We start from the raw sequence: 16,027 nt of genomic DNA on the forward strand, positions 1-16,027 counted from the left end.
ATAAAAATTATTAATAAAACTTTGTTTATAAAAATTATCAAAAAATTAAATAAAAAATCAGTTTAATCTAGAAGATTACATATAAAAACATAAATTATATTCTTCTTTTCTTTATTTTATAATAATTTTTTTACTTTTTTATTAAATGCGCATAAAATAAATTAACTGTCATCTTGTGATATATACAAAATTTATATAAACCAATAAGAACACCTGATCTCAAAAATTATCCAGTGCTGCTACCTTGCGGAGCGCCCTCTCACTAAATATTTCGTCCACATGTATAGTGTATAGGCAGCCATTTTTATTTACGTACAAGTAAAAGTCTGTGAGGGTTAAAAATAAGTTATTAAAATAATAATTAGCTGTGTAAAAAATTAACAATCCACAGTTAAATAACTGGATAATAATTATTGTTGTAATTACTGCGTACAAATAATAATAAATATTTGTAGTCAGTCCAGTAAATAATGAACTGCATATACGTGAGAGTTCAGTTATAGTTTAGTTAATAATAAACCATACGTTTTTGTGATCATTGCTTGTAGAAAGCATTTGGCATTTTATTTATCTTTAAAATAATAATCATCGTAATTAATAATTTTTTATTAATTACATTAATTATTCATAATAATAATCATCATGGATTGTCATCGAAAGGTATTTTATTTTTTTGGTTAATTTTTTATTTTAATATTTTGTAATATTAAAATTTAGTCATTTTATATTTTTTTAAAATTATTTTAATAATTAAATTATAATAAAAAAAATTATAAATTTAATTTTTTTAAACTTAATTTATTTTTTAAAGAAAAATAAAAAAATTATCAAGTGTGTTAATTTTAATTTTAATTTTTTTTTTTATTAATTTAATTTTTAAACTTAATTTATTTAAAAAAAAAAAAAAAATTCTCAAGTGTGTTAATTTTTATTTAAAATTTTTTATTAATTTAATTATTTTAATAATTAAATTATAAAAAAATTATAAAAATTTATTTAAAAAATCAAATAATTATCAAGTGTGCTAATTTTAATTTCATATTTTTATTTCTTATTAATTTAATTATTTTAATAATTAAATAATCATAAAAAAAATTATAATTTTTTAAACTTAATTTATTTTTTAAAGAAAAATAAAAAAATTATCAAGTGTGTTAATTTTAATTTTAATTTTTTTTTTTATTAATTTAATTATTTTAATAATTAAATTATAAAAAAAAAATTATAAAAATTTATTTAAAAAAAAAAAAATCAAATAATTATCAAGTGTGCTAATTTTAATTTCATATTTTTATTTCTTATTAATTTAATTATTTTAATAATTAAATAATCATAAAAAAAATTATAATTTTTTAAACTTAATTTATTTTTCAAAGAAAAATAAAAAAATTCTCAAGTGTGTTAATTTTAATTTTAATTTTTTTTTTTTTATTAATTTAATTATTTTAAGAATTAAATTATAAAAAAAAAATTATAAAAATTTATTTAAAAAAAAAAAAAATCAAATAATTATCAAGTGTGCTAATTTTAATTTCATATTTTTATTTCTTATTAATTTAATTATTTTAATAATTAAATAATCATAAAAAAAATTATAATTTTTTAAACTTAATTTATTTTTTAAAGAAAAATAAAAAAATTATCAAGTGTGTTAATTTTAATTTAAATTTTACATTTTTATTTTTATTATTTTTTATTATTATTATTGTTATTGTAATTTTTTTTAAGATGATTGTAAGACCAACACAAAATTACAAACCTAAAGAGAACGTTGCCGACGAAGATGAGGACGACCTGGAAGCATTGAGGTTAGCCGCGTTAATGTCGCTGAAAGCTAAGCCTAGCAAGATACCACCACCACCTCAGAAGTCATTCTTACCTCCTGGAAATTCATATCCGATGTACAATAGTAATAATAATATTAAGAATCATGGCAGTTATAGAGGAAGGAGGGATTTTTATCAAAATCGTCTTTTAGTTAGACAAAATGGGGTAAGAATTCAATACTTGCTTTTTTTTTAGTTTCAAGAATAAATTTTGTTAATTTTAATTTATTTTCATTTTAATTTATTTTTGTTATTTTAATTTTAATTTATTATTAATATTTTAATTTATTTTTATTATTTTTCTGTTAATTTATTTTTGTTATTATTATTAATTTTCATTTCTTTTTATGATTTTTATTAATTTTCATTTAATATATTTTGTGCTTTCAGAATCAAAATGCGTATCACCCGAGTAGAAATAATCAAAATCTCATTGAAATTATTCCTATGGAGGAGAATGCACCAAAGGATGGTGAAGATAAAAAAGATAATGCTGCGTCTGAAAAAGGTAAAGATTTTTATAATTTTTATTTATTAAATTTCATTTTATTTTTATAAAAAATTATTTAATTTTTCTGAAATATAGTATTATAATTAATAGACATCTGAAAATTTTTTTTCAATTATTTTAATAGCTAAATTTTTATAAAAAAAATTTTACAAGTATAAATTTAATAAGAATTAGAAAAAAAATTTTTTTTTATAATTTTTATTGAGTTATAAAAATTTTTTAAATTATCAGTCAGCTGATTTTAGTTTTTTATTTTTATGGTAGTAAATTTAACAGATGTATGATAATTTTCTTTATTTTTATAACAAATCAATTAGAAAAAAATTTATTTGATTAAAAAATAAAATTGTAAGTAATAACTCTCAAAAATACTTTTTTATAATCTATATCATTGAGAAAATGTATCTTGTATTTTGTGAAATATTGACATTTTTAAAGATATAAGCTCACTCTGACATTACACTCATCGAGACATTTCATTTGAGTACCCACATCAATTTTTCATATATGTATATTATATATATATATCAAAAATGCATGTGGGTACTCAAATGGAAGCTCTTGATGACTGTAACATCATAATGAGCTTATATCTTTAAAAATATTATAAGTTAACAAAATACATTATAATTTTTTAATTATTGACATTTTTAAAGATATAAGCTCACTCTGATATTACACTCATCGAGACCTTTCATTTGAGTACCCACTTCAATTTTTCATATATATTATATATTATATATACTAGCTGTTACCCGCCCGCTCCGCTGGGCGCTTTATAGAATTGTATTTTTAGATCTAGATTTGAAATTTAATTGGAAGATTGTTTTGACTTGCACAGATTCCAAATTCCATCAAATTGGTCTGTATATTTTGTCCACATGATTATTCTAGCTAAAATTCATTGTAACTTTCAATGTGCAATCACTATAACATTCCCGTGGCTTTCTTCCAAAAATGAATATTAATTGACACGAAGAAAAAAAATTTTAAATGAGCATTGTAAGTTTTAGTTAAAGTAATTGCAGGTCTCATAAGTGAAGTTGAAATCTGCCTAGCTTAAATTGTGACGAATTTCGCTGTTAATTAAAATTTCTTCCGTAACATCAATTATACATAGAAAATTATTTGTACTTGTTTTTTACGAATTTTCTTAAAATGAGTAGCCAAATTTTTTTTCTATATCTCATGTGTTTAGAAAATGCAATGCTTTTAATCTGTTACATTTTCGCGATCCCGTAATAAGAACAATTCATCGGTTATGTGATCAGCAAAAAAAAATGTATGTAAAATTCTTAGTCGACTTTTTTGCCGCTGCCAAAGAGACGATTGTTGTAAGAAAATATCACTATTAAGAAAGAAAAATATTTAAATCCGTTGACCTTGGAGGCCATCCCGGTATTTGCCTGTTTCTCTTCAGATTCTATCAAATTTTATATTTGTAGGAACTGTATTTAAAGAATATGAATTTTTTGACAATTATTACTCTCGCACTTCTATGTGGGGGAGGAATTTCGTAAGATCCTATTCGAGATAATTTCTACATTATAAATAAAAGATTTCAACAAAACTTCGAGTCTATAAAAACTATCGATTGGAAGTGAGAAATTTTCATTGTTAACGCCCCCACCATCCCTTTTGGGGTTAGAATTAAAGAAAATCCATTCTCAGCTGAACTTGACATCGTACACGAAGATTCCTACCAAATTTAGAATCTGCAGGAGTTACAGTTTGGAAATTAAAATTTTAGATTTTAACACCTACCCCCGCAATCCCTATCGGAAGTAGAATTTTTTGGGATCCGTTTTGAGATGATCTCATGACAAATGAAAGATTCCTACCAAATTTACGCCTTTTAGAAGCTATATTTTGGAAGTTAAGATTTTTTTTTGTCAACACCCACCCCCGCAATCCTTATTGGGGGTGATTCGTCGTAAAATCCGCTCTTAGATTATTTCTACATTACATAGAAGATTTTTACCAAATTTGGAGTCTATAAGAGCTATAGCTTGGAAATTAAAAATTTTAACTGTTAACATCCACCCCCGCAAACTCTTGTGAGGTATCTTAAAATTCGTTCGTATATTATTTATACATCTCTTAGAGAAAATTCCTACCTAATTGGAGTCTGTAGGAGCTATAGCTTGAAAATTAAAAATTGTCATTGTTAATACCCACCCCCACAATCCGTATTGGGAGTAGGCTGTCATTAAATCCACTCTTGAATCATTTATACATCACATAGAGCAGATTCTTACCAAATTTGGAGCCTATAGGAGCTACAGCTCGGAAATTTAAAATTTTCATTATTAACACCCACCCCCGCAACCCCTTGTGGAGTAGGATATCGTTAAATTCGTTTATAAATTATTTTTACATCACTTACAAAAAATTCATACAAAATTAGGATTCTCTAGGAGCTATAGCTCGGAAATTTTAAATTTTCATTGTTAACGCCCACCCCCGCAATCCATATTAGGAGTAGATTGTAATAAAATCCGCTCTTAGATCATTTCTACATCACATATAGGAGATTCCTGCCAAATTTGGAGTCAATAGGAGCTATAGTTTAAAAATGGGAATTTTCCATTGTCAACGCCCCCGCAACCCCCCTTGTAGGTGGAATTTCGTAAAATCCGTTCTTAGCTGACCTTTACACGGCGAAAGGAATATTCCTACCAAATTTAAAGTCTCTACGCTTTATGGTTTCAGAGATATCATGATGAGTCAATATATAGGTGGAAATCTCTTATATATATATATAGATGTATATATGAAAAATATATCAAAAATACATGTGGGTACTCAAATGAAAGCTCTTGATGACTGTAACATCATAATGAGCTTATATCTTTAAAAATATTATAAGTTAACAAAACACATTATAATTTTTTAATTATTGACATTTTTAAAGATATAAGCTCACTCTGACATTACACTCATCGAGACCTTTCATTTGAGTACCCACTTCAATTTTTCATATATATTATATATTATATATATGTATACATGAAAAATATATCAAAAATACATGTGGGTACTCAAATGAAAGCTCTTGATGAGTGTAACATCAAAATGAGCTTATATCTTTAAAAAATCATAAGTTGACAAAATACATTATAATTTTTTAATTATTGACATTTTTAAAGATATAAGCTCATCCCGACATTACAGTCATCGAGATCTTTCATTTGAGTACCCACATCAATTTTTCATATATTTTGTATATTTATATGTATTACATATATTTATAAATAAAAAATATATCAAAAATGCATGTGGGTACTCAAATGAAAGCTCTTGATGACTGTAACATCATAATGAGCTTATATCTTTAAAACCGTCAATATTTAAGAAAGTACAGTGCAATTTAACAAAAGCTCTATTTTATAAACCAAAATTTATTTATTTATAATTCACAAGTATGCAGTCACTTAGAATAATAACTATCTATCTTTATTAAATATAATAATATAAATTATATAAATATATGTATAAAATTATATAATAATATATTTAAAAAAAAAAGAAATTTCTATTTTCCCTAACTTAAAATAATTATCCCTTATTTAAATCACTAAATAAATTTCTTCCAATTAATCTTTCAGAAAATTCAAAATTCCGTCGATACGACGACGCAAGCGGTTCCGAAGACGAAGACATAAAACCAAAACCCACCCTCGAGCAGCCATCAAGCAGCCTAGGGGACCTAGGTGACCTAGGAGACCTAGGTGACCTCCCAGACTCATCAGAACCTCCCAAAGAAGACTCTCAAACCGATTCTGACCCAGGCGAAGCCTCGGAGTCGGGTTTACCCGACTCCAATTCTCCCAAGGAAGAAGAACCCTTACCTGAAGAAAACGAAGAAGAAAACGCGGACTCAGATAACGACGCAGAAAAAGAAGAAGAAGACGACGACGACGTCCTCTTAATGGCCGACTACGAAGAAGAAGACTCTTTAGAGCGCTTAATGGACGAGATGGAGCGCGAGATGGCCGACAAGCCTCTAGAAAAAAAGGAGAAGAAGCCTCGAAGAGACAAAATTAAAAAAGACAAGCCTAAGCCTTCTTCTATTTCCGCTTCAACTTCAACAGTTTCTAATTTAAGTTATAAAGTTACTAAGAGTCCTGAGGCTCCTTACGAACGTCCTCGTCATCGTTCACCTTCTCCTAAAGCGAAAAGAAAAAAATCTCCTAGAAGATCTCCAGCTCGTTTGAAAAAATTAAGAAGGTCTCCTAGAAGATCTCCTATTAGGTCACCTAAAAGGTTAATGTCTCCTCGTAGAAGGTCAAGGTCAAGGTCTAGGTCTCCTAGAAGCCGAAGGTCTCCTAGGTCTCCTATTAGGAGCTCCAGGTCACCTAAAATTTCTCCTAGGAGAATTTCTCCAAGAAAAATTTCTCCTAATTCTCCAATTCACTCTCCTTGGACATCTCCTATTAATTCTCCTAAAAGAAGACGCTCTCCTGTTGCTTCTTTAGTCAGTTCTAATTTCACAAATTTAAATTTAAATAAAGATAAGGAGGAAAAATCCAGAAAAAAAAGATCTAATTCTCCGGAAGATATTTTAAGTTTCAAAAATAAAATTGAAAATAAAGAAATTGAAATTAGTGACCCGGTTTTGGAAGCTAGAAGACGGAAATTTGAGTCTACAAAATTAATTGATCCGGTTAATGATAATAAAAAAATTAAATTGAGGAAGCTTGAAGAAGAAGAAAATGAAGAAAAGCTAGAAGATGATGTTGAGGAAGGAGAAGTCCAAGAAATAAGTGATGAAGAAAAGGTTGAAGGGAATGAAGAAGCTCAAGAGGAAGATGTAGGACTTTGTTTGGATGAAAGCTATGATCTGGATGAATTGGAAGAGCATGTCAGTGATGAGGCGGTTTTTGAAACGGTTAAAGTGGAGAAGAAGGTGAAGAAAAAGAAGAAGAAGGACAAGGAGATTTATCAGGTGGGGAAACTTAAGGAGCTGCCGTTGTCGGAGAGGCTGGGGAAGGAGAAGAAGTGTAAGAAGAGGAAGGAGTATGATGGGAAGGCTGAGGAGGGTAATTGTGAGGAGGTGGTCGATGAAGAAGCTGATCTTAGGACTGAGCTCAGTCGCAGGAGGGCTGAGAGGCTTAATAGGAACGCGCCGATTCAGTCCGCTAGGCTTTTGCAGTCGGCTTTTAAGGGAGTTGTTAATGAGTATGTATTATTTTTTTTAATTGGGATTTATTGTTGAGCAGTTTGATAATTTTATTTTTTTTTTAAGTTTGCAATTTTAATTTTTATGGTAATATTATTAAGAGGGATTTTTATTTTATTTTTGAAAAATTAATTTTGATGTGCGATTTTGAAAATAAAACTGATTTTTTTGGAAAAATTGATGGATTAGATAAAAATATTTAAATAAAGATACTAAATATTTATCGGCATAATAATTTGATTTTAAAAAATCTAGTAATTTAATTTTTTATTTATAATATTTTTTAATAGGAATTTTTGTTTGATTTTTTGAAAGATTATAAATTTATTGGAAATTTTTATTAGTTTGAAAGAATCTAGTAGTTTCATTTTAAATTATTTTTTATTACTTATAATATTTTTAATCAGAAATTTTTATTTAATTTTTGAAAAATTAAAAATTTTTATTGATTTTTCTGAATAATTAAAAAAAATGAATTAGTTACTTTTTTTTTTTTTTTGGAAAAATTGATAAATTTAATAAAAATATTAAAATAAAGGTACTAAATATTTATCAGCATAATAATTTGATTTTAAAAAATCTAGTAATTTAATTTTTTATTTATAATATTTTTTAATAGGAATATTGTTTGATTTTTTGAAAGATTATAAATTTATTGGAAAATTTTATTAATTTTTCTGAGCAATTTAAATAATTGAATTAGTCATTTTTTTTTTTTTTTAAATTGATAAATTTAATAAAAATATTAGAGTAATGATACTAAATATGGATCAGCATAACAATTTGATTTTAAAAAATTTGTTAATTCATTTTTATTTTTTATTAGTATTTACTCTATCTCTAATTACATAATTAAGAAACGACCTTGTATCTCGTGAACTATTGACATTTTTAAAGATATAAGATCATCCTGATGTAACATCCATCAAGAGCTTTCATTTGAGTACCCACATGCAATTTTGATATATTTTTCATATATACATATATCGCGTTACTGATGCCATAAGGGCATATCCCGAAAAAAATACCCTTGAAAAGGCATAAGGGCGTGTAAAAAATTTTTTTCCGGGAATCGACGTAGTAATGTTTGAAACGGGCAGAAATGCAAAAAAAAAATTTGGTACGCCCTTATGGCACCCAGGGTACCTACCGGGAACCATAAGGGCGTACCAAAAAAAATTTTTTTTTTCGGGAAACAACATATTTTCACTTGAAATGCGTAGAAATGACAGAAAAAAATTTTTTTCAAATTTGAAATTTTTTGGTACGCCCTTATGGCACCCGGGGTACCCATTGGGAGCCATAAGGGCGTACCAAAAATTTTTTCTGTCCTCCGGCTAGAAAGCGTCAACTTTCGGGCCACTGCGCTAAACGAAGTTGCCGCTTTCTGGCTACGTCGAACAGAAAATAGTATACACACCTCGGCCAGTAAATGAAAGCCTCAGATCACATGTTTGTCGACCTCGGCTTCGCCTCGGCCAACAATTTCATGTGATCTGAGACATTTCTTATTTTACTGGCCTAGGTATGTAATATACTATTGCTTTTCTGCCCGTTTTAGGCATAACTACGTCGATTCCCGAAAAAAATTTTTTGGTACGCCCTTATGGCACCCGGGTGCCATAAGGACGTATAATAAGCTGATACGCCCTTCTGGCATTTCTAACGCGATATATAATACATATTTTAAAGATATAAGCTCATCCTGATGTTACACTCATCAAGAGCTTTCATTTGAGTACCCACATGTATTTTTGGTATATTTTTCATATATACATATATATAATATATATAAATATACAAAATATATGAAAAATTGATGTCGGTGCTCAAATGAAAGGTCTCGATGAGTGTAACATCGGGATGAGCTTATTTCTTTAAAAATGTCAATAATTCACAAGATACAAGGTCATCTCTTAATTATTGAAGTCTTTAAAAATATAAGCTCATCCTGGTGTTACATTCATCAAGAGCTTTTATTTGAGTACCCACATCAATTTTTGATATATTTTTCATATATACATATATGTAATATATATAAATATATGAAAAATTGATGTGGGTACTCAAATGAAAGGTCTCGATGAGTGTAACATCGAGATGAGCTTATATTTTTAAAAATGTCAATAGTTGACAAGATACAAGGTCATTTCTTAATTTTTGGCGTTTTTAATGATATAAGCTCATCCCGATATTACACTCATCAAGAGCTTTCATTTGAGTACCCACATGTATTTTTGGTATATTTTTCATATATAATATATATAAATATACAAAATATATGAAAAATTGATGTGGGTACTCAAATGAAAGGTCTCGATGAGAGTAACATCGAGATGAGCTTATTTCTTTAAAAATGTCAATAATTCACAAGATACAAGGTAATTTCTTAATTATTGAAGTCTTTAAAAATATAAGCTCATCCTGATGTTACATTCATCAAGAGCTTTCATTTGAGTACCCACATGCATTTTTGATATATTTTTCATATATACATATATGAATACATGAAAAATTGATGTGGGTAGTCAAATGAAAGGTCTCGATGAGTGTAATGTGGAGATGAGCTTATATTTATGTTAATTTTATCTAAACTGGTCAATATTTAAATCCTTTAAAAATTGTTTTTTAATTGGTTAAGAATTTTTAGTAATTTATTATTTTTTTTTCCAGAGTCGCTAAAAGTAATTCAAAGGTTCTTCAGAGACAATTGATAAAAGAGGACAAACGTAAGTATTTTTATTTATTTATTTATATTAATTAAAAAAAAAAATAAAAATAGTTAGATTTGATTTTTCCAATAGAAAAATAATTCGTTACAGATCCTCAGAAAGAAATAAGACGTGTAACTGTATTGCATAGATCTATTCCCGAATTACATGATTCAGAAGGTACTTTTAAATTTTGATTGTTAATTTTAAATATTTTGATTAGATTAAATTTTTTTTATTAAAGCGATCCTTAGAAAATTTTATTACTTTAAAAAAATTTATTTATTGGATTTTTTTACAGTCAAAAAATTTATTTATTGAATTTTTTTACAGTAAAAAAATTTATCGAAATTATTTTTAACAATTTACAGATGAAATGATCGATTCAAAGGTACCAATTAAATTCCGACTGGGGCTGAACAAAGTTCAAGAAACTCGAGAGACAAAATCATCCCGGAAATCTTCAAAGCGACAAGGTCGAAAGGTAAAGCACAAAAATTTGATAGTTAACTGATCCACGATTACAAAATTTCCGTGTCTATTTTCCCTTGGAGAAGATTTTTATTAAAATTTAAAATTAATCATTTTTTTTGTTTCAAAAAAATAAATTTTATTCTTTTACAAGTATGCAAAAATGCGTCCAGTGTTAAATAGACATTTAACAAACAATGTGCCTTTTAAAAGTATCTTAGTTTTTTTTATATATTATATTATATCACACTGGTAGAAGGATTTGTTTATATTTAATTAGCTTTATTAACTTTTAATAAATAATTTTTTAACATCATAGGATTTAATAAATATTTATTAACTGTTAATAAATTATTTATTAATAGTTAATAAATATTTGTTAACTGTTAACAAATATTTATTTAAAATAAAAAACAAAAATAGCAATTTTTTTTTTTTACACTTTTTATAACCCTTATAGCTGGAATACATGATAATAATTTAAATCATTAAATAAATTAACGATTTATATATTTAAAAATATGAAAGATAATTATGAGCTGTAATAAAATTTGGTGTTTTACGATAAACTTCACAAGCAAACTTGCAGTCACTAAGTGACTGCCGTGACTTGTGAACTATAAATGAATGAAATTTTGCTTTGATAAAAAATGACTTTTGTTAAATTGCACTGTATTTTTTTAACTATTGACATTTTTAAAGATATAAGCTCATCCCGATGTCATACTCGTCAAGACCTTTCATTTGAGTACCCACATGCATTTTTGATATATTTTTTATATATACATATATATAATATATATTTTAAAGATATAAGCTCATCCCGATGTTACACTCATCAAGAGCTTTCATTTGAGTACCCACATGTATTTTTGGTATATTTTTCATATATACATATATATAATATATATGAAATATATGAAAAAGTGATGTGGGTACTCAAATGAAAGGTCTCGATGAGTATAACGTCGGGATAAGCTTATATTTTTAAAAATATTAACTCATATCTGTAAAAATGTTAAAATTCAAAATTTTTATTAAAAAAAAATCAAAATTTTTTTTAATAAATTCAAAATTTTCTTTAAAAATTTTAGTAAAATTTTTTTGTGATTATTTTTAAGAAAAATGATTAAAATTATAAATTTTTATTATTGTTTTTTAATATTGATATTCAAAGATAAATGATGAAATGCATTTTCATATATTTTTCATATATACATATATATAATATATATTTTAAAGATATAAGCTCATCCCGATGTTACACTCATCAAGAGCTTTCATTTGAGTACCCACATGTATTTTTGGTATATTTTTCATATATACATATATATAATATATATGAAATATATGAAAAAGTGATGTGGGTACTCAAATGAAAGGTCTCGATGAGTATAACATCGGGATAAGCTTATATTTTTAAAAATATTAACTCATATCTGTAAAAATGTTAAAATTCAAAATTTTTATTAAAAAAAAAAATCAAAATTTTTTTTAATAAATTCAAAATTTTCTTTAAAAATTTTAGTAAAAATTTTTGGGATTATTTTTAAGAGAAATGATTAAAATTTTAAATTTTAATTATTGTTTTTTAATATTGATATTCAAAGATGAATGATGAAATGCATTTTCATATATTTTTCATATATACATATATATAATATATATTTTAAAGATATAAGCTCATCCCGATGTTACACTCATCAAGAGCTTTCATTTGAGTACCCACATGTATTTTTGGTATATTTTTCATATATACATATATATAATATATATGAAATATATGAAAAAGTGATGTGGGTACTCAAATGAAAGGTCTCGATGAGTATAACATCGGGATAAGCTTATATTTTTAAAAATATTAACTCATATCTGTAAAAATGTTAAAATTCAAAATTTTTATTAAAAAAAAAATCAAAATTTTTTTTAATAAATTCAAAATTTTCTTTAAAAATTTTAGTAAAAATTTTTGGGATTATTTTTAATAAAATTGATTAAAATTTTAAATTTTAATTATTGTTTTTTAATATTGATATTCAAAGATAAATGATGAAATGCATTTTCATATATTTTTCATATATACATATATATAATATATATTTTAAAGATATAAGCTCATCCCGATGATACACTCATCAAGAGCTTTAATTTGAGTACCCACATGCATTTTTGATATATTTTTCATCTATACATATATATAATATATATAAATATATAAAATATATGAAAAAATGATGTGGGTATTCAAATGAAAGGTCTCTATGAGTATAATGTCGGGGTGAGCTTATATCTTTAAAAATGTCAATAGTTCACAAGATACAAGCTCATTTCTTAATTATTGACATTTTAAAGATATAACAAAATATTTATTAACTGGTTATAAATATTTTTTAACTGTCGTTAAATACTTATTAACTATTAATAAATGTACTTTCTACCTAAATAAATATTTATTGAACATTAAAAAATATTTATTAAAATTTAATAAATTAAATAATTGTCTTAAAATAAATTTAATTTTTAATGGTTAATAAATCCTTCTATCGGTGCATAATTAATAACTGGTAAAAATTGACGCGGAAAAAATTTATTTATTTATTTAATAAATAATTAATTTTTTTTTTTTATATTTTTTGTCTAGGGAACAAAAAAAAATACGCATTAATTAAAAGTGATTGCATATTTGTACGAAGAACAATTATTAATTAATAATAATTATAAATACCACTCATTAATGAATTAATTAATCGTATTAAAATATAATACTGGGTATTGCTAAAAATGAATTACCAGAATAATGTTAAGAAATAATTGTAATATTAATTATTAATTAACTTTTATTATAAAACTCTTCCTATAAAAAAATTTGTATAAAAATAATCTATTAATTAGATTTAAAATTAAAAAATAGAATTTAATTAATAATTAGTAGATTAATTATTAATTAATTAATTGATAATGTAAATAATTTTCGCCTTAATGATAAAGCACAAGCTAAATTAAATAAATGGTAAATATAATAAGCAAATTAATGTCAGATAGCTTTTAAATTCGCCACCTTTTTTATCAATGTAATAATTTTTTTTTTTAGATTTTTTTTTGAGCACATAATAATGTTGTATGTAGAAAAATGTACATAATTATCGTGTGAATATTTTGTACCTGGAAGAATAGTTTAGGGATTTTTTTATAAGACCTATACGTAATTATTTTTGAGGTAATTTTTTTTTAATAAGGTAAAGTACCCTGGAGAACAAATTTGACGATACTTTTAATATATATCGCGTGCCTAGAGGTAAAAGAGCGTAGAGCTAACCCGTGTGAAAAAGTCATAAAAAAGTCATAAGCTTATGATCCTAAACCTGACACAATTTAGGACACTTTTATGACAACTTTATGACACAAAACCGAAATGAAATTTAGATTTTAGAAAAATATTGTCGCATTTACTCAAAAAAAAAAAATGAAGTAAAAAGTACTTTTATGACAATTTTAGGAAACTTTAATGACACTTTTAAGAACTTTAGGATACTTTTATGACAATTTTATGATATTTTTATGACAATATAGGATACTTTTATGACAACTTTAGGACACTTCGATGACAATTTTAGGACACTTTTATGAATTTTAGGATACTTTTATGACAATTTTATGACAACTTGAGACAATTTTAGGATACTTTCATGACAATTTTATGATAATTTTAGGATACTTTTTTACGACAATTTTATGACAACTGTAGGACAATTTTATGACAACTTTAGGATACTTTTATGACCACTTTAGGACACTTTTATGACAACTTTAGGACTCTATGACAATTTTAGAAAACTTTTATGAATTTTAGGATACTTTTATGACAATTTTAGGTCAATTTTATGACGATTTTAGGATGCTTTTATGGAAGTTTTAGACAATGTCATAAAAGTGTCCTAAAGTGATCATAAAAGTGTCATAAAATTTTCCTAAAATTGTTATAAAAGTATCCTAAAACTGTCATAAAGTTGTCACAAAATTGTCATAACAGTATCCTAAAGTGGTCATAAAAGTATTCTAAAATTGTCCTAAAGTTGTCATAAAATTTTCCTAAAATTGTTATAAAAGTATCCTAATATTGTCCTAAAGTTATCATAAAATTGTCATAAAAGTATCCTGAAATTCATAAAAGTGTCCTAAAATTGTCATAAAGTTGTCATAAAAGTATCTTAAAATTGTCTTGAAGTTTTCATAAAATTGTCATGAAAGTATCCTAAAATTGTCTCAAGTTGTTATAAAATTGTCATAAAATTGTTATAAAAGTATCCTAAAATTGTCATAAAATTGTTATAAAAGTATCCTAAAATTGTCCTAAAGTTGTCATAAAATTGTCATAAAAGTATCCTAAAATTCATAAAAGTGTCCTAAAATTCTCATGAAAGTACTTTTTACAACATTTTTTTTGAGTAAGTGCGACAATATTTTTCTAAAATCTAAATTTCATTTCGGTTTGGTGTCATAAAGTTGTCCTAAATTGTGTCACGTTTAGGATCATAAGCTTATGACAATTTTATGACAAGTTTTTTTACACGGGAAGGTTCAATAGGGATTTGTATCGAAAGGGCGTATAAAAAATTTTTTTTTGCCATTCGGTTTGAAATTGTCTGAAACGTAAAAATCTGTGAAAAAAAAGTTGGTGTCCTAAAGCTGAAAGGGCGTATCTCAAAACATACGCCCTTTCAGCTTTAAGAGAAGTACTACTTAAAGGTAAAAGGGCGCATAAAAAAATTGTAGTTTTGATACCAAATGTTAAATAATAGTTTCACAAGACAAGTCGTACTAAAATAACAGCCTCATATACAAAGTTTGATATAAACAAATAGAAAATAAATCAATCAAAAACAAATTACGTAAAAATTAAGTAATAAAAAAAATCAAAATGACAAATAACATTGAAATATTTTGAAATTTCTCGCTTTAATCGCCCTATTGAATATAACTACAGGCGCCGTTCACACAACAGCTGTTTCATCATGATCAACAATCCAGAATCCAAATTTTATAATAACTATTTCTTAAAATAAAAAGCGAGAAAATAATCACGCGTAATTTATTGTTTTTTGGATACATTTTCTTTTTTAACTTTAAAAAATTGTATAGTTGAGGTTTTACGCCGCTACTACCACAGAAAGTTTTTTTTTCACATTTTTAAACTACGAATATTTTCTTTTGTAAACTGGCCGAAAAAAAATTATACGCCCTTTGACCTTTAGATCACCAAAATTTCGAATTCTTAAAAGTAAAAGGGCGTATAATTAAAGACATACGCCCTTTTACCTTTGCAATT

General features: G+C 25.5%; 1 protein-coding gene and 1 long non-coding RNA gene across 5 annotated transcripts; both read left to right on the plus strand.

The window, feature by feature from the left end:
- Positions 1 to 320: 320 nt before the first annotated feature.
- On the plus strand, positions 321 to 13,399 carry LOC123270241 (neurofilament heavy polypeptide-like). Of its 4 annotated transcripts, XM_044736201.1 has the most exons (8): positions 324 to 660; positions 1,729 to 1,992; positions 2,217 to 2,334; positions 5,946 to 7,518; positions 10,193 to 10,248; positions 10,342 to 10,410; positions 10,602 to 10,714; positions 13,343 to 13,399. In XM_044736201.1, exons 1-8 carry the CDS (start codon positions 643 to 645, stop codon positions 13,364 to 13,366), a joined length of 2,235 nt encoding a protein of 744 aa, XP_044592136.1. In that variant the 5' UTR covers positions 324 to 642; the 3' UTR covers positions 13,367 to 13,399. The 4 variants fall into 4 exon arrangements, with proteins under 4 accessions (XP_044592138.1, XP_044592137.1, XP_044592136.1 ...); XM_044736203.1 differs by lacking the exon at positions 10,342 to 10,410 and having other exon boundaries at positions 321 to 660; XM_044736200.1 differs by lacking the exon at positions 13,343 to 13,399 and having other exon boundaries at positions 10,602 to 10,826.
- A 922-nt stretch (positions 13,400 to 14,321) lies between these two features.
- On the plus strand, positions 14,322 to 15,779 carry LOC123270744. Its single transcript, XR_006510691.1, has 2 exons — positions 14,322 to 14,807; positions 15,123 to 15,779. It is a non-coding gene; the product is annotated as an uncharacterized LOC123270744 (long non-coding RNA).
- Positions 15,780 to 16,027: the final 248 nt, after the last annotated feature.

The sequence above is a fragment of the Cotesia glomerata genome, linkage group LG8 (assembly GCF_020080835.1).
Source record: "Cotesia glomerata isolate CgM1 linkage group LG8, MPM_Cglom_v2.3, whole genome shotgun sequence".
Taxonomy (NCBI): domain Eukaryota; kingdom Metazoa; phylum Arthropoda; class Insecta; order Hymenoptera; family Braconidae; genus Cotesia; species Cotesia glomerata.

Coding starts and splice junctions, on each gene's coding strand:
- LOC123270241 (XM_044736200.1), top strand. Junction 1,993..2,216: donor TTTTAGTTAGACAAAATGGG/GTAAGAATTCAA, acceptor TTGTGCTTTCAG/AATCAAAATGCGTATCACCC. Junction 7,519..10,192: donor TTTAAGGGAGTTGTTAATGA/GTATGTATTATT, acceptor TTTTTTTTCCAG/AGTCGCTAAAAGTAATTCAA.